At 41.3% G+C, this 20,241-nt stretch overlaps 1 protein-coding gene across 1 annotated transcript in view; it reads right to left on the bottom strand.

Moving 5' to 3' along the window:
* Nucleotides 1–20,241, bottom strand: part of MEGF11 (multiple EGF like domains 11) — a 1,076,815-nt gene that overhangs the window by 400,121 nt on the left and 656,453 nt on the right. Inside the window, 3 exon segments of the mRNA XM_053718531.1 lie at nucleotides 8,669–8,805; nucleotides 10,526–10,646; nucleotides 11,135–11,381. Of these exon segments, the coding sequence (XP_053574506.1) occupies nucleotides 8,669–8,805; nucleotides 10,526–10,646; nucleotides 11,135–11,381 (505 nt within the window).

Genomic DNA, 20,241 nt, shown 5'->3' with positions numbered 1-20,241 from the left:
TTAGGGGTTCATAGGGATAATGTAGGTGGCGGCGGTGTCCGGAGCGGCAGATTAGGGGTTAATAGTATAATGCGGGTGTCGGCGATGTCAGGGGCGTCAGATTAGGGGTTAATAAGTGTAAGATTAGGGGTGTTTAGACTCAGGGTTCATGTTAGGGTGTTAGGTGTAGACATTAAAAGTATTTCCCCATAGGAATCAATGGGGCTGCGTTAGAAGCTGAACGCTGCTTTTTTGCAGGTGTTAGGTTTTTTTCCAGTCAGCTCAGCCCCATTGTTTCCTATGGGGAAATCGTGCACGTCTTGCCAGCTTACCGCTACCGTAAGCAACGCTGGTATTACAGTGAGAAGTGGAGCTAAATTTGCTCAACGCTCAATTTTCTGAGGCTAACGCAGCCATTCAGTAAACTTGTAATACCAGTGTTGTTTAAAGTGTGCGCTGGAAAAAAAAGTCTCGTTAGCTCCGCAGGTCTTTACAGACAAAACTAGTAATCTAGGCGTTAGTTATTTTCGTTGTGGGGGTTTGGCAGATTAGGGGTTAATAGATTTAATAGGTTTGTTGCAATGTGGCTTAATTACGGATTAGGCATTAATAGGCTAATTAAGTTTATTGCGTTGGTGGGGGATAGCGGTTTAGGGGTTAATAGTTTAATAGGTACTTTGCAATATAGGCAAATGGCAGATTAGGGGATAATAGTTTATTAAGGCATATTGCGTTGTGGGGTGATGGCGGTTTAGGGGTTAATCACTTTATTAGGTATATAGCATTGTGGGAGTTGACGGATTAGGGGTTAATAGGTTAATTAGATGTTTCGCAATGTGGGGGTTAGCGAATTAGGGGTTAATATAGTTTATTAGTTTTTGCTGTGGGGTTGGCGATTGAAATATACGCGCCGCATTTATATGCGGCGCTGTATATGTGATACCAAAACCGCGTAAAAAACGGCGCCACCCGCTTTTGCGGGAGACGCTGAATATGTAATCTTGCCCTTTGCTGAAGGAGACTTGCTTCCAATAGAAGATGTGTAGTAAACACTGACACTGGATCTGGATCAGGGGTACATAGACAATGCCAACAGGAAGAGGATGCAGGATGAATCCCAGCAACACCTGACACAGGCAAGTGACACATTCCCAGAAGGAGATTTACTCTCACTGCGAATAATACGTCTTACATTGGTCTGAGAACCCCTTCCAATCGAAGTGTAGCTCAGCACTTTAAGTTTCACCATCACTCCTTGCAGAAGGAAAAAAATAACTAAGGAATTACCGGAAGGTGGAAGGGATTAAAGCTCTGTTGTGTGGGGTATTTTGCATCCTCCTGTAGGACTGAACTTTAATCCCACATGTGATGGCTCGTGGACTCTCATTATCTTATGAATAAAAGTATGACTTCATAAGACCATTACAATAAAACAGATATATAAAACAAACATTTATACAGATCCATAACAACAAAACTATTCAATAACACAGTCAATGTATGCTGACATTTAAAAACAAATATACACATAGCCTTCTACAACTTGATTTCCACCTCTCTATCATAGCTTGAGAAATTTCTCCAGATGCAATTACAGGTAAACAGACGGGGCCATCTGACTAAAATCCTGTCCAGTCCTGACTCTGTCCATCTGACTAGGATGTTCAACCTTTTCATTCTAACAGCCTGTCTTGACTACAAAATACTAACCCAGTCTCACGGCAAGTTGCTTACTCACTTTGTAAGACTTAAAGGGACATTATACACTCATTTTTTCTTTGCATAAATGTTTTGTAGATGATCTATTTAAATAGCCCATAAAGTCGTTTTTTTTTTTTTTTAAATGTATAGTTTTGCTTATTTTTAAATAACATTGCTCTGATTTTCAGACTCCTAACCAAGCCCCAAAGTTTAAGAGAATACCATCAGATACCTACTTCCGCTTGCTCCTGTTTGTGTAAAGGGTCTTTTCATATGCAAAAGAAGGGGGAGGGGGAGTGTCTTATTTCCCACTTGCAGTGGGCTTTCCAGCTACCTTTTCAACAGAGCTAAACTGAGAGCTTCTAAGTACGTTTTTAAACGGTTTTATACTGGATTTTTATATCAGTATCTGTGCATCTTATTCTTTATAGTAGTGTCTATTACATGCAGTTATATGAAAATTGATGTATATGGTCCCTTTAAAGCCTGTCTTGTCTACACGTTACTGACCTGGTTACATCTCAAATAGTACCTTCTTGTCTACAAGCTGCTGACACAGCCTATTCCAAATTACAATATTGCTTCACTCAATTCAGTCTGCTTCAGTTCCTATTTCACCAACCCTGTCCAAAACAATCGAACTCCACCTCTGCATCAGCTTCCTGCCTTCGATCTATAAAGGTCTTGCACATACTATCTTATGGAACTTTATGGGCATATTGGGGCATATTTACAAAAGGTATGAGTGAACAAGTTCCCAGACAGGGATCATGAGCGCCTGCAATCACCACCGGCGATGCAGCGCATAGGCTGGTGGAATTTAAGATTGCATCAATGAGTCCCATCCTATATTGCACAAAATATGTAATATGTAAGGAAAATAGTAGCTTAATATAGGCCTTGTCTGCGATAAAGTACGTTAAAAATTAAGTAAGAACGCCAATCCTTCGACATTTGTAACACAACACTTTCTTGTTTCTAACTAGACATTTAATGCATTCTTCTCTGGTGCATCCTCTGCCCTTTTACCAATTTCGGGGCCAGATTACAAAAAAAATTTCCGATCAAAAGCTAACTGAACTCAAAGTAAAAATTGTGTGCGGCCAGATTAGGGTGCGTATTACAAGGTAAAAGAAAAAAGTTAGAGAGCATTCCAAACGACTTCAAATATCGTGACCATGCTAACTCCCTCTCCCCATAGACTTCTAAGGGAGCACTAAACATAGCCTTTAACCCCTTAACGACCAACGACGTATGGGGTACGTCCTGCAAAAAAATGCAGTTAATGACCAAGGACGTACCCCATACGTCGTTGGTCTTTGAAAGCAGTGGAAGTGATCCTGATAGCTTCCAGCTGCTTTCATGTTATTGCAGTGATGCCTCAATATTGAGGCATCCTGCAATAACTGTTTTTAGCCATCCGATGCAGAGAGAGCCACTCTGTGGCCCTCTCTGCATCGGCTATCAATAGCCGTTACCGTTGGTGGGTGGGAGCTCATCCAGGGAGGCGGGTGGGAGGTTATTGGTGGAGGAGGGGGGAGGGATCTTGTGCGTGCGCGTGCACGAGAGCCGTGCACGGGCGCGCGTGCACATAAGATCTATGCAAACAGCATCAATATGCTGTAGATCTGGAGGGTGGGAGAGAGGACTGGGGAGGGTGGGATTTTCAAATCAAGGCATCTGGGAGAGGGTGGGGGGTTGGATGTTGAGGGGGGGGGGGCAGCTACACTACAAAAATATTTAATAAAATAAAAAAAATTAAATACATTATTATTTTTCAAACTGGGTACTGGCAGACAGCTGCCAGTACCCTATATGGTGCACAATAAAGGCAGGGGGGGGGGGGGATCAGGGAGGTTGGGGGCTAAGGGGGTCCTACACAGCAGAAGAATTATTTTTTTAAAAAAAAAAAAAACCTAACCCCCCCAAAAAAAACTTTTATTTTAGTACTGGAAGACTTTCTGCCAGTACTTAAGATGGCGGGGACAATTGTGGGGTGGGGGAGGGAAGGGAGCTGTTTGGGAGGGATCAGGGGGTGGGATGTGTCAGGTGGGAGGCTGATCTCTACACTAAAGCTAAAATTAACCCTGCAAGCTCCCTACAAGCTACCTAATTAACTCCTTCACTGCTAGACATAATATACGTGTGATGCGCAGCGGCATTTAGCGACCTTCTAACTACAAAAAAGCAACGCCAAAGCCATATATGTCTGCTATTTCTGAACAAAGGGTATCCCAGAGAAGCATTTACAACAATTTGTGCCATAATTGCACAAGCTGTTTGTAAATAATTTCAGTGAGAAACCTAAAATTGTGAAATATTTAAAGTTTTTTTTAATTTGATCGCATTTGGCGGTGAAATGGGGGCATGAAATATACCAAAATGGGCCTAGATCAATACTTGGGGTTGTTTACTACACTACACTAAAGCTAAAATTAACCCTACAAGCTCCCTACATGCTCCCTAATTAACCCCTTCACTGCTGCGCATAATACACGTGTGGTGCGCAGTGGCATTTAGCGGCCTTCGAATTACCAAAAAGCAACGTAAAAGCCATATATGTCTGCTATTTCTGAACAAAGGGGATCCCAGAGAAGCATTTAAAACCATTTGTGCAATAATTGCACAAGCTGTTTGTAAATAATTTCAGTGAGAAACCTAAAGTTTGTGAAAAAATTTGTGAAAAAGTGAACATTTTTTTTTATTTGATTGCATTTGGCGGTGAAATGGTGGCATGAAATATACCAAAATGGGCCTAGATCAATACTTTGGGATGTCTTCTAAATATATATATATATATATATATATATACATGTTAAAGGATATTCAGGGATTCCTGACAGATATCAGTGTCCCAATGTAACTAGCGCTAAAAAAAGTGGTTTGGAAATAGCAAAGTGCTACTTGTATTTATTGCCCTATAACTTGCAAAAAAAGCAAAGAACATGTAAACATTGGGTATTTCTAAACTCAGGACAAAATTTAGAAACTATTTAGCATGGGTGTTTTTGGGTGGTTGTAGATGTGCAACAGGTTTTGGGGGTCAAAGTTTGAAAAAATTGTTTTTTTTCCATTTTTTCCTCATATTCTATAATTTTTGTAATAGTAAATTATAAGATATGATGAAAATAATGGTATTTTTAGAAAGTCCATTTAATGGCGAGAAAAACGGTATATAATATGTGTGGGTACAGTAAATAAGTAAGAGGAAAATTACAGCTAAACACAAACACCGCAGAAATGTAAAAATAGCCTTGGTCCCAAACGGTCAACAAATGGAAAAGTGCTCCGGTCACTAAGGGGTTAAAGTTATCACTCAAGCGCTAACCCGACACTGCTTTAGATCAACTGCGTTAAAGCCGAAGGTGGTTTGGCATGTAAGCCTATGAGCCCAGCTGTTTTGTAGATCACCTCTATGTAAGGTGATCTACAACGGTACAACTCTTGGCAGGGCCCTTTACCCATTTGTCTCCTATAAATGCTACCGTTGCATATTATACCTATGTTATAGCGCTGTGGTATCTGTTAGCGCTCTACAAATAACTGATAATAATAATAAAAAAGGATGGAGCAAATATCTAAATAAGTTGATAATAATATTTTTGTTATTTGAACAAAATGTATGTATGTGCTACCATACCTCTTCATTATATCTTTCTGCTAAAAAGGCTGAGCTTTGCTTCTATAACTCACAGGCACCACTGCATGAGGGTTTTAATAGTTAATGATGTGCTGATCATTAAACAGATCCCAATAGCTTTGGCCTCTGTCTGATGCAGCATTAATGCCCTTTTTAAACTGTATTTGTTCCGTGCATGTACACCAATGTTTTTTGGTTTTTCTTTTCTTTCTAATTAATTACCCAGTAGAATCTTTTATTTTGCTACTTCACCATACAAAAATACAGAACTGACTAAAATATAGAAATATTATGTATGGGAATAAAAAGCAGAGAGTTTTTTATTTTAGTATTTAAGCTGTTATTATGACCTCTGAAAACAAAAACCTGTCCCATAGATGAGCAAGCACATCCCTGTGTGTATAGGTCCCTGCGTTCAGTACGCAGAGTAATGTGCATAATAAGCAGGCTGATTTTGCAGTGTGCTCAGTGGCAGCAGATAAAGAATTCCTATTAACACTGGCATCATTTTCTACCTGCAAGAAAATATACAGCCCTGGCTAGGACTAGTGATGCATATCTTTTGTGATGTATTTGCTGTGCTACTCAAGGGCACCAATGCATAGAATATCCTAAGATTTACTGATAAGATTCATTATAGCGTGAAGAAAAGAAACGTAAGGTTGCTAAGGATATACAAAGTGATATGGTGGTCAAGGGATAATACAATGCAGAATTTAGCTTTAGGGACCATACTAATAATCACAAGTTGCTGGTACAGACCCTGTACAATGTCATTGTTTATTCTAGACTGTAGCCTTAAAGGGACATCAACACTTTGCAATATATTTTCTTTCTTTCTTTAGTCTCTTTTTCCTGTAATTTAACTCTTAAAACCGTGGCCTTTCCACCCCTATGAGAATTTGAAGTACACTCTACAGCCTTCATAAGCCTTACTCTGTTGTTATATTCTATATACAGCCATTGTTTGAGTGATTTATAATTTAGCTCTTAACATTGAAGACTTTCTAATTCTCAGAACTTTAAATACACCCTGCTGACTTAGCAAGGCTAAACCTGCTACATTTCTGTTTTAATTGGAAAACAACGGTAATACAATTCATTACTTGCACTAACTTTATGATAGTAGCTAGCCTTGTTGTCTGTGGCCTAAAGCCATGATTGGCTCCTCCAAATAAGGCAAATGGTGGGTGGAGTTTGGCTATTGAAAAATAATTGACGTAAAAATGGATGGTAATTTATTTAAAAAATGTTCAGTCTGATATGTTATAACAGCACAACATAAATGTCTTGTAATTACAAGGCATTTGTTGTCCCTTTAACTGTCCATATTAATGGAAATAAGATAAGTATCTTTAAAGGGACAGTATACACTCATTTTTATATAACTGTATGTAATAGACACTACTATAAATAATAAGATGCCCAGATACTAATATAAAAATCCAGTATAAAACTGTTTAAAAACTTACTTAGAAGCTTTCAGTTTAGCTCTGTTGAAAAGGTAGTTGGAAAGCCCACTGCAAGTGGGAAATAAGACACTCCCCCCTCCCCCTTCTTTTGCATATGAAAAGACCCTTTACACAAACAGGAGCAAGCTGGAGTAGGTAGCTGACGGTATTTTTATTAAACTTTGGGGCTTGGTTAGGAGTTTGAAAATCAGAGCAATGTTATTTAAAAATAAGCAAAACTATACATTTAAAAAAACAAAAAACTTTATGGGCTATATAAATAGATCATCTACAAAACATTTATGCAAAGAAAAAAATTAGTGTATAATGTCCCTTTAAGTATTTTTCTATTTAAAAAGGAAACCTAGGTTACAAGATGGTGGCATCCATTACTTTATGGAAACAAAGACATGTTTTCAAAAAATGTAAAAAATTAATATTAATTAAAAAAACATGTGCATATTATTTCCTGGCTAAACCTTGCTTTGAATACATTATCATATCTTGCTTTTTAAAGTGTTTAATGTCCCTTTAAGTGATTGGAGCTGGCAATGCAACCTCATGAAGAGTAAAAATTGTCAATACAAGGTATAACAATTAGATTGTCAGAGTCTGTGTTAGAGATTGGAGATAGAAAGGGTCAGTAATTGTGAATAGTTTTATGGGGTCATTTAAATCAATAGAAGTCAGAGGGGTCAGTCCTATACTAGAGATTACAAAAGTTACAATAAGTGATTTTTAAATACAGGAGTTAAAGGTTGTCTGGACTTGATATACACTGATTAAATCCTGGACATTTAATTTATGGATCAGTTATGGAGATAATAAAAATGTGCCAGTCCTGAAGATGGACATGCCACATATATATATCCTTCAGATGGAAACCAAAGGGTCCAAATCCTGGAGCTGAGAAGGTGAATGAAAATAAATTGGGCCTAGTCTTAAATATGAGAGTTACAGGTTGATCCTAGGTCTGGAGATTAGAGTAAATACCTTCCTAGTGTCCCTAGCATAGGAGCTAAAGTAATCAGAACTAACGTAGTCTTCAAGAGGAGTCATATAGTTTTAAAGGAGATGTGAGTCACTGGTGCCAGTTATAATGATGAGTCACTGGTGTCAGTTTCAAAAATGGGAGTCATGTGTTAGTAACAGAGATATGAGTCACTGTGGTGAGTCCTGGAGGCTAGAGTCACTGGAGTCAGTCCTGGAGATGAGAATCACTAGTATCGTTTTCTGAGATGAGGCCACTGGGGTCAGTCCTGGAGATGAGTGTCACTGTAGTTAGTCCTGGAGATGTGAGTCACTGGAGTCAGTCCTTGAGATGAGAGTCACTGGAGTCAGTCTTGGAGATGGGATTCACTAGTATCTGTCTCTGAGATAAGAGTCACTAAGGTCAGTTCTGGAGATTAGTCACTGGAGTCAGTCCTGGATGAGAGTCACTAAGGTCAGTCCTGCAGATGATAGTCACTATGGTCAGTCCTGGAGATGGGCGTCACTAGTATCTGTCTCTGAGATTAGAGTTACTAAAATAAATCCTGGAGATTAGAGTCACTATGTTGAGTCCTTGAGCTTAGAGTTACTAGAGTCAGTATTGGAGATGGGAGTCACTAGTATCTGTCTCTGAGATAAGAGTCACTAAAGTCAGTCCTGCAGATGAGTTACTGGAGTCAGTCCTGGAGATGAGAGTCACTATGGTCAGTCCTGGAGATGAGAGTCACTGGAGTCAGTCCTGGAGCTTAGAGTCACTGGTATCATTCTCTGAGATGAGGCCACTGGTGTCAGTCCTGGAGATGGGAGTTCATGTGAGAAATAGATACGGCTTTATTTGACTTATTAGAAGAGAATGATTGAAATGTGAGAAATCTCTACTAAGTGGCCTTGTGAGGTGCAGTTTTACCTCTCCCCGGTGTATCCAGCTGCACACTGACACCTTCCAGTAACAGGATCACACTGCCCACCATTATGACACTGGCACTCCTGGCTGCAGTTAACCCCAAATCTTCCAGATGGGCATGGCTGAGCACACACAGAGCCCTGTAAGTATTGTAAAAAGGAAAGACAAAAAGGAAGAAAGTGACAGGCGGTTTACATTAACAGCCTTATGTTTATTAAAGCACTCACTTTATGCTAAGACTTATCATTGACATATCATAAATGACAGATTGTGTGAAATATAACTTTATTCCCACTTTCAATTTTACCAAAGATAAATTACAGTAGGATGGGCTTGAGTGTAAAAAAGTCTGTGTATGTATTAGCCAATAAGAGCATCATATGTGGATACAGTTAGACAGTATAATTGGCTGTGTATGTATTAGGTGTACAGATTGTTGCTTGTATTGTCGGTCTGTTATAGGAGCATTTAAAGGGATATGAAACCCAAACATTTTCTTTATTGATTTAGTCAAAGCATACCATTATAGAAACGTTTCTGATTTACTTCTATCAGCAAATTTGCTTAATTCCCATGATATTCTGTGCTGAAGAGATACCTAGGTAGGCATCTGAAGCACTACATGGCAGGAACTAGTGCTGCCATCTAGTGCTCTTACAAATGGATAGCATTCTTGCAAATCTGCGGCCATATAGTGTTCCAGAAATGGGCCGGCTCCTAAGCAAACATACCTGGTTTTAAACAAAAGATACAAAGAAAATTTGATAATAGAAGTAAATTAGAAAGTTGTTTAAAATCGCATGCTCTATCTGAATTCTGAAAGAAAAACTGTTGGGTTTCACATCCCTTTAAAGCTGAGGGACTATCTGATATCAACATAATATATGCAATTAATATAATATGATAAGTGTGTGTGTGTAGACAGATAGATTACATGATTGAAAAAATATAAAAAGTTAAGAAATTTAGTGTATATCATTTTGCAATTAATGCTGGGTCCAAATAGCACAAGGAACAAAATATACAAAAGGGATTCAATGCATAATCAAAGTTGTGTTCTTGTGTAACTCCAGATAAGGACTTAGCTAATGAGCCAATCAGATGCGTATGCTTCAATTATTGGTCATATTCTGACTTGGAGCAGAATGGGGGTGTTCCAGGATTACATCTTTGACTATGTATTAAACCCTTAACATAGTAAAAGAAGGGAATGTGCGTAAAATAAAATGGTCTATCAAATTAAAGCATTTTATTTTTACACCAGACTGTCCCTTTAAGTGTTTTTGAAGAACTCTGTGAATCTCTTATTTGCTTTGTGAAGTCTACAATATGAATCTCTGACTAGCGGTGTATTTAAAGGGACACTGAACCCAAAAATTTTCTTTCGTGATTCAGATAGAGCATACAATTTAAAGCAACTTTCTAATTTACTCCTATTATCAAATTTTCTTCATTCTCTTGGTATCTTCATTTGAAAAGCAAGAATGTAAGTTTAGATGCCGGCCCATTTTTGGCGAACAACTTGGGTTGTTCTTACTGATTGGTGGATAAATTCACTCACCAATAAACAATTGCTGTCCAGAGTTCTCAACCAAAAATTGTCTGGCTCATTAGCTTAGATGCCTTCTTTTTCAAATAAAGATAGCAAGAGAACGAAGAAAAAGTGAAAATAGGAGTAAACTATAAAGTTGCTTAAAATTGCATGTTCTATCTGAATCACGAAAGAAAAAATTTGGGTTCAGTGTCCCTTTAAGGTATATGCAGTATTACTGTGATAACACAGTGCTGCTCTTTTAACATGACATTTGATAATGGCTGTGTAAACTGAGGCAAAAAATAGAAACATGTAAGATAACGCACCGTCCAACCTGCTGGACATGAGCATTCCCCAGTCACATGGTGACAAACACCACCATTCTGGCACGGACAGCGCAGCTCACACAAGGCCCCATGACTTCCAGGTGGACATAGCTCTTCACAGCTGCAAAAAAGCAGAAATGGGTAGTAAAGAAAATGTCATAGATAACATGAACACTCACGTATTCTCATTCTCCCCAGCTGCAGTACAAAAATCTCCTAGGTAGGAACATAAGCAAAGATGTCTTGTTTTAACATCCGAGGCAAACACCATACAATGGGAGTTTGAGTAGTGAAAAGCCAGTAAGCCTTATTAAAGGGATATGAAACCAACATTTTTCTTTCATGATTCAGATAGAGCAAACACATTTAAACAACTTTCTTATTATAGGAATCTCTTGAGTCAATATTAGAATTACACATCTGTTGCCTGGAGCTTTTGGGCTGGGTTTTATAAAAATACCAGTATGATCTACTCCAGTTCTCTTTAGTGAAAGCTTCAAGGAGCTGTACCCTAAGCTATGTCATAGAACAAACTGCTAAGCTATGTTGGTCCCAATTAAGTGCCTGTCTCTTGTTGCTACATGTGGTTATTGATTGCTTGGTACTTACAAGGCTCCGGTGTATCCGGGGGCACAATGACACTCCCCTGTCCTATGGTTACAAGTTGCTCCGTTCTTGCACTGGCATCTCAGCTGACAGGCTTTGCCGTAGGTGCCTGGGTCACACCAATCTTCACAGCGCCAGCCTCTGTACCCCTCTGAGCAAACACAGGCACCTGTGATAGGATTACACAGTGCCTCATTCTGACACTGGCAGCGGTTACTGCAGTGTGGGCCCCAGTGCTCACTGTCACACCCTGTGGAACAAAACCGATTACTGTAACTGCTGCACTGACAAAGTAAACTGCTCAGCAAAGTACTTGAATGGTGAAACAATATATTACAATGCACACATTCAAAAAATAATAATTTGTCCTTAATACTATGCCCTTTTAGATGGTCTGTCTTCAGAAACAGCAGCGATCATTAGAAAACCAGCTATTTAAATTGCAAAAATAAGCCTAAAGGATTAATTTCCAATGCATTTAATACCTGCAGCTGGAATAACAAGTACATGAGGATACATTAAGGGCCTGCTATTTTTGTCAATAAGAAAAGGCCCTAAAAAACAAAATAAATCTTTATGTGGCTATGTAGTGATCTTTGAAACAGAGACTCCTACATTACAATACAAGGTATAAAATGTTTTTTTGTGTGTGATTTCTCTCTATGCCGGTGAGGTTTTGAATATCAGGCCCTAAATGAGATGCAGGCCGGATTACGTGAAAAATACAGTACAGTGTCTCTTTAAGTAAAATATATATTGAAATTTAAAGTGAAACTAACAGGAAGTACTTGAATTGTTACCAATTATACCTAGGTATCTAATGTTCACTGACTGTTATAGATAATTTCCACAGAAAACAAATTATGCTTACCTGATAATTTCAATTCCATCTGTGGTAGGAGAGTCCACTGCTTCATTCATTACTTGTGGGAATTAAGAACCTGGCAACCAGGAGGAGGCAAAGACACCCCAGTCAAAGGCTTAAATACCTCCCCCACTCCCCTCATCGCCCAGTCATTCCGCCAAGGGAACAAGGAACAGTAGGAAAAATATCAGGGTATAAATGGTGCCAGAAGATTACAATTAAATTTAGGTCCGCACACCGGAGAAACGGGTGGGGCAGTGGACTCTCCTCTCACAGATGGAAATAAAATTATCAGGTAAGCATAATTTATGTTTTCCATCTTAATGGGGGGAGAGTCCACTGCTTCATTCATTACTTGTGGGAAAAAATGCCAAAGCTCTAGAGGACACTGAATCAAAAAAACTGGATGGCAAAAGGAGGCAGACCCTAAACTGAGGGCACCACAGCCTGCAGAACCTTTCTCCCAAAAGCTGCTTCCGCCGAACCAAAAAGGTCAAATTTATAAAATTTAGCAAAAGTATGTCAGGAAGACCAGGTGGCCGCCTTACAAATCTGCTCCATAGAGGCCTCATTCTTAAGGCCCAAGAAGAGGCCACAGCTCTAGTAGATTGAGTCGTAATCCTCTGAGAAGGCTTGTGTCCCGCTGTCTCATATGCCAGATGGATCATACTCCTCAACCAAAAGGATAGAGAAGTGGCAGAGGCCCTTTGTCCCCTGCGCTTCCCTGAATACACAACAAATAAGGACGAAGACTGCCTGAACTCCTTCGTGGCCTGAAGATAAAACTTCAAAGCCTGAACTCTGCGAAAATTATGAAGTAACCTCTCCTTTGAAAAAGAAGGGTTAGGACACAAAGAAGGAACTACTATTTCCTGATTGATGTTACGACTCGACACCACTTTGGGAAGGAATCCCAAACCAGTGTGAAGAACAGCCTTATTGGCATGAAAAACTAAGCAGGGAGGCTCACATTGCAAGGACGCCAACTCAGAGACTCTGCGTGCCGATGCAATAGCCAGTAGTAATAAGACCTTCCATGAGAGAGTCTTAATGTCAAGCGCACGCATAGGCTCAAACGGAGCCTTCTGCAATACCTTAAGAACCAAGTTTAACCTCCAAGGAGGAGCCTTATTCCTAAAGACAGACCTGATACTAACCAGATCCTGAACAAAGGACTGAATGTCAGGGAGCTCCGCGAACTTCTTATGCAACAGTACAGATAATGCTGAGATTTGTCCCCTTAGGGAACTGGCAGCAAGACTCTTATCCAGACCATCCTGGAGAAAGGCCAAAATCCTGGATACTCTGACCTTGTGCCAGGAGTATCCTCGTTCATCACACCAGGACAAGTAGGTCCTCCACACCTTGTGATAGATGCGCAGAGTGACCGGCTTCCTGGCCTGAACGAGGGTGTCAATCACTCTTTCCGAAAATCCTCTCTTGGCTACGACTAGACGTTCAATCTCCACGCAGTCAGCCTCAGAGAATCGAGATTTTGGTGTAGAAAAGGACCTTAAACCAGCAGATACCTGCGGCAAGGTAAACTCCATGGAGGAGATGATGACATCCCCACCAGATCCGCAAACCACATCCTCTGCGTCCACGACCGAGGAATCAGAATAGCTTAGACTTGCTCCTGCTTGATGCAGGCCACTACACGAGGTAGAAGAGGCAATGGTGTAAATATGTAAATTAGGTTGAAGTCCCAGTGCACAGCAAAGGCGTCTATCAGATCCACCTGGGAATCCCTGGATCGCGACCCATATCTGGGTAGCTTGTAATTGAGTCTGGACGCCAAGAGATCTATCTCCGGCGTCCACCATCTGTAGCAGATCTCCACGAACACCTCAGGATGGAGAGACCATTCCCCAGGGTGAAACGTCTGTCTGCTCAGAAAATCCACTTCCCAGTTATCCACACCCGGAATGTGGATTGCTGAAAGTGAACCATTGTGAGTCTCTGCCCATTTCAGAATCCGAGACACTTCCCTCATGGCTAGGGAACTTCTCGTTCCCCCCAGGTGGTTTAGGTAAGCCACCGAGGTAATGTTGTCTGACTGGAATCTGATGAATCGGGACGAAGTCTTCAGAGCATTGAATATAGCTTGAAGTTCCAGAATATTTATAGGTAGACTCGATTCTTCTCGAGTCCATCTGCCCTGTGCCTTTCTGGCACCCCAAACAGCTCCCCATCCTGATAGACGCATCCGTGGTCACAATCTCCCAGGATGGTCTCAAGAAAGATGTCCCCTGTGACAGCTGCCCTGGCCGGGTCCACCAAGATAGGTACTTCCTCACCGGTCTGTCCAGAGATAACTGTTGGGACAGAACTGAATGATCGCTGTTCCATTGTCTCAGCATGCACAGCTGAAGAGGTCTGAGATGGAACCTGGTGAATGGAATGACATTTATGCTGGATACCAAGAGCCCGATCACCTCCATACACCTGGCTACAGATGTCCTGGAGGATGTCTAGAGATCTAGACAGTTGGACGCGAGCTTACAACGTCTCTGATCTGTCAAAATTATCTTCATGACTGAAGAATCTATTATCGTACCCAGGAAATCCACCCTGTTGCTGGGGACCAAGGAACTCTTCCCTTCGTTTATCTTCCACCCGTGGGATCGAAGTAGAAGAGCCCTCGAGTGATCCTCCGCAAGACTGTAGGTCGGAGCCTGGACCAGGATATCATCCAGATAAGGTACCACCGCAATCCCTCTGGCTCTCGCTACCACAAGTAGAGCTCCCAGAACCTTTGTAAAGACTCTTGGGGCAGTCGCTAGACCAAACAGAAGAGCCACAAACTGGAAGTGCTGGTCTAGGAAAGTGAATCTTAAAAACCTGAAGTGATCCTTGTGGATTGCAACGTTAAGGTAAGCGTCCTTCAGGTCTATAGTCGTCATGAATTGCCCCTCTTGAACCAGGGGCAAAATTGACCTGATTGTCTTCAGTTTGAACGATGGAACTGACAAGAACTTGTTAAGAGCCTTTAGGTCCAGAATTGGACGAAACGTGCCCTCCTTTTTTGGGATCACGAAATGGTTTGAATAATACCCCAGATGTCTAACTGCCAGAGGGACAGCGACGATTACTCACACACCCCAGGAAGGCGTCTTTCTTCTCTGGTCTTGAAGATATGTTTGACAGGAGGAACCTGCCTCTGGGTGGATATGACTTGAATCCTATCCTGTAACCCTGGGCTACGACCTCCAGAACCCAAGGGTCTATAACGTCTCTTCTCCAGGCCTCCGCAAAAAGACATAGCCTGCCCCCTACCTGATCCGAGGAAGGCAGGCTGCTGGTGCTGAGACTTGTCCGCACAAAAGGAATGAAAAGTAGACCCCTTAGGTTTAGTCTTCTTATCCTGAGGCAAGAAGGGACCCTTGCCACCTGTGACCTTAGATATGATGGAATCCAGGCCCGGGCCAAACAAAACTTTCCCCTTGAATGGGAGGGAAAGCAAGTGAGACTTGGAAGTCATGTCAGCAGACCACGACTTTAACCATAAAGCCTTGCAGGCTAAAACAGAAAAACCTGATGTCTTAGCATTTAGGCGAATAATGTGCATGTTATGTTAGCATCACAAATGAACCAAAGTGCTACCCTTTAGGCCTTAATTCGTTCTTGAATCTCTTTGAGGGGAGTCTCCAACTCGACCATCGCTGACAGAGCGTCACACCAGTAGGTAGCCGCATCTGCCACCACAGCGACCGCCGCCGGTTGAAAAACGAACCCCGTGAGTTGGAACATCCATCATTTTATCCATGGGTTCCTTGAAAGAAGAGCTATCCTCCAGCGGAATAGTCGTTCTCTTAGCGAGCGTGGAGATAGCACCATCCATCTTAGGGATGGTTTCCCACAGCTCAAGCTGTGAGTCTGGAACAGGGAATAGCTTCTTAAGAGAAGAAGAGGGGGAAAAGGACGAGCCAAGCTTCTCCCATTCATTCTTAATAATATTAGCCATCTTGATGGGAACGGGGAAGGCCTGAGGCACTACCCTGTCCTTGTAAACTCTATCAAGCTTAGGGATCGAAGGTTCCTCCTTCAGCAGGAAGCACAAATGCTCCATTTTAAACTTAAAATCTGGTTGCTAGAAGTAGCCTATTCCGACTCAGAAGCGACATCCTCCGATAAGTCAGAGTGCGGAAATCTATCTGAGACATCCAGTGGAGTTATCCACCCCTGAGACAGATAGCAGCGCCGTACCTTCTGCTTGCGTTTAGTAGGGCGAGGCATTACATTAATGGTCGCAGAAACCGCCATCTGTAACTGATCGGCGAAGTATGGCGGCCAAAGCGCCCCTCCCACGGGAGGATTAGTAGTGCCCTGAGGAACTGCTTGTGCAATTGTAGATGAGTGCAGGGAACGCACCTTGCGGGGCGGAGAACCCTCAGAGGTGGATGGCTTAGTCGTACCAAATATCCTATTCTTTTAGATATAGCAATATTGTCAAAGCATGTGGAACAGAGTTGAGTAGGCGGTTCAACTGGAACCTCCTCACAATATACACAGTTAACCGGTTTAGCTAAAGAGGTAGTATCCTCTAACATATCAGAGTCCTCCATAGCTTGTGCCTTTATTGCAGACTTGATAAAAAGTTAAATGGCACCTTTATATCCCAGTGGCCAGAGCACTCACCACCCCCTATGCCCAGAACTACAAGAAACAGCTTTGTCTCCTCCAAACGCAGGTGGAAAAGAGGAAGTTACAGAGGCCACACCCGGTCACATAGAGTGCCATGCAGGACCGCCCCTGCACTCGAGAGAGGAACACGCCAAAAAAGCATGCCTCAATCTCTCACTAAGTGAACTGACTGTTCCACACTGACAGAGCCTCATCTCACACAAGTGCAGCATAAAACACAATAAACAATATTATGCACAATAAAAACCCCCTTGTTCAATAACCCCCTTCGGAGGGTATTACCCTAGATTCTATAAAGATAAAGGAGCCACACTGTGACCCTGTCTTCTTACGTTATCATATATATACATAAATGAAACAATCTTACCAGAATCAACGCAGTGGAACAGAAACACGACCTTTCAAGTGTGACAGGGTAGTAGCATCACTCCTGACATGGTCTTGAGAGCATAAAAGCAGGCAGCGAATCTCATCAACGCTGATTGCTAATGGAGCTATTAATCTGAGTCGGGATGGGTTCACAGAAAGATTCTCCCTGCATCTCCGGACTCTAACATTCACCCATGCTCTCACTGAGAGGCTGACAGGAATACTTAAAACGCCAGTACCATTTTGAAGAGTACTACCCTTCATAAGAGACTACTCCGAATCTTCGACACTTCTCTGCCAACCTCCTGTGACAAAAGGCAAGGAATGACTGGGTGATGAGGGGAGTGGGGAAGGTATTTAATCCTTTGACTGGGGTGTCTTTGCCTCCTCCTGGTGGCCAGGTTCTTAATTCCCACAAGTAATGAATGAAGCAGTGGACTCTCCTCCAATTAAGATGGTAAGGGTTAGTTTAATCAGCACAGGACTATTTTTTTAATAAAACATAGAACTGCAATACATTTTGAAATATTTGCTTTTACAAGAGCATAATGTACCTTCAAAGAGATTATACTGACACTATATAGCACATAATACAGTATACAAAGTTATTGTAAATCATTATAGGGAAAAACGGGCTCTATAATTCTTTAAAACCTGTCATTTTACCACTAGCAACCCTGCAATTCTACTAATTTAAAGGAATTAAACAAATAGTTTAACTAGCACTTTGAGCTGCAGAGAACTCATTGCTAGGCCCGAGCAGACACAGTCGGAGAGCCGGTTCATGCAACTACCACTGCAGCTCCCAACCATTATTTTAGCAATGTGTTTAACCACTTTGCAGGGGTTAAACACATAGGGGCCGATTTATCATCGATCATGTCTGAATGCCGACAGCATATGCTTTCAACATTTAACATTGCACAAGCAGTTGATTGCTGTCCGCCGCTCAGAGGTGGCAGACCAGTTAAGGAGCAGCAGTCTTAAGACCCCTGCTTCTTAACTGCTGTTTCCGCGCGAGTCCTACAGGGGCATCAGGGGCCGAGGAACCAGAGGAACTGCTGAGGCCGAGAAGGAGCATAGGAAGTGGAAGAGCTGCCGCCACTGAGGAGTTGCCACCGCCGGACCCCTTGTAGATTATATCTGATGAAGAAAGAAGAGGATTCCTTGGATTTCTTTTTATCTTAGATTTTTTTTTTTTACTGTTTGTGGATTACATCTGATAAAGACAGAAGAGGGCCCCTTGGATTTTTTCTCTGTTTCTCTTTTTTTCTGTATTTTATTTATAACCGAGTGTGGATTACATCTGATAAAGTAAAAACATTTCCTGAGGCCACGCCGTAATTGGAGGAAGCCGGTTTCGCCATTGCTGTGCTAAGTACAGCATGAGAAGCGGGCGGGGGATCACTGGTCCGGCTTAGAGGAAGAGAAAGTTCTAAGTATTTTAACAAAACCGCTGCAATGTAAACTTTCATGAATGAAAGTGCCCCTGTTTATAATAGTATTTTTAAAAACCGGGCACTCAATCATGAAAATTTACATTCACTTTAAGCACCACTTGGTTTTCTTTGAAAAATTGTACTTGTTCCATGTTCCCTAGAGAGGCAAGTTTTGTAACCTTGGTTACAAATCAAATAGCAGGTTCAGGATAATTGCAGCATTTTGAAAATTGAGGTTACAGAACTATTTGGAAGTTGAAAAACAAATGTTTATTATAAAACAGTTATCTGCACACATCAGAAGAACCAGAAGTGATACTAATCTTGCAGTGAAACAATCAGATGCTAGAGGTCACATGACTCTAGATAATAAAACCAATTGAGAAGGGTCCTTCAGTATCACTTCATTGTCGTCTCTAATTATATTGTGCTGTATTCCTCAGTAAGTGTATTCAGTGCTACAGTCCTATTGTTGCTCTTTACAAATAAAGTATAACAATAAAAATAACATCTCAACAACATGTGAGATGCAGCTGTAACACATACCACAAAAAAAAATTATGTTTGTTAATACAAGACTGGGTGTGGCAGGAGCCCATAGGATTTCAGTATCTTTCATCCTATTGGCTGATTTGAATTTGAAGATTCAAATCAGCCAATAAGAATGCAAGTGATGCCATATTTAAACGCGTAACTTGCATTCAATATTCAGTGTATGGTGGTGATGGTACGAAGAGGATCCTCCACGCTCCATGGCTCCGCGGTCTACAGTTCCGCGGCCATCTCCGCTCTGCGCCAGCTTGGTCCTGGATGAAGATGAAAGATGTCGCCGGTTCCAAGAAGACTCTTCCGCTGCCTGGAAGAGGACCTTCTCCGCCGGACTTCAGGAACGGTGAGTACCTATTTGGGGCTTTTTTTTCTTTTTTAGATTAGGGATTTTGGGCACTTAAAAAGATCTGAATGCCCTTTTAAGGGCAGTAAAAGAGCTGAATGCCCCTTTAGGGGCAATGGGTAGTTTAGGATTTTTTAGTGTATTTTTATTTTGGGGGGTTTGGTGGGTGGAGGGTTTTACTGTTAGAGGGCGGATTTAGTATTTTTTTTAATGCAAAAGAGCTGTTTAACTTAGGACAATGCCCTACAAAAAGCCATTTTTAGGGCTATTGGTAGTTTAGTATTAGATTAGGGGGTGTTTTAATTTTTTTTGGGGGGGGGGGCTTTTTTATTTTCATAGGGATTAGGTTTAATGTTATTATTTTGGCGGTTTAGGGGTTAATAGATTAATTAGGTTTATTGCGATGTGGGTGAATGGCGGATTAGGGGTTAATAGTTTAATTAGGTTAATTGCGATGTGGGTTAATGGCAGATTAGGGGTTAATAGTTTTATTAGTTTTTGCGGTGGGGGTTGGCGGTTGACAGGTAGATATTGTGCATGCGTTAGGTGTTAGTTTATATTTACAGGCAGTTACGGTGCTCACATTTTAAGCGCAAGACTTGCTGCGCCTGCCTATGTGTGGCGAGATGAAAATGGAGTAAAATGTCTAAATTTTTGCCGCGTAAGTCCTTGTGCTGAATATGTGATACTGATTTGCGCCGCGGTTCTATGTTAGCTTATGGGAGTAAAAATTGCGGGCAACAGGTGAAATATATGCGCCACATTTATATGCGGCACCGTATATGTGATAGCAAAACCGTGTAAAAAACTTAATCTTGTCCTTATATTTTGGGGACAATAAATTTTACATTTTAATTTTCTATATTTCTCACATCTTATAGGGGCCTATTTATGAAAGGTC

The sequence above is a fragment of the Bombina bombina genome, chromosome 6 (assembly GCF_027579735.1).
Source record: "Bombina bombina isolate aBomBom1 chromosome 6, aBomBom1.pri, whole genome shotgun sequence".
Classification (NCBI taxonomy): domain Eukaryota; kingdom Metazoa; phylum Chordata; class Amphibia; order Anura; family Bombinatoridae; genus Bombina; species Bombina bombina.
Note: the sequence above shows the minus strand (reverse complement) of the source record. Positions and strands in the feature narration are given on the sequence as shown.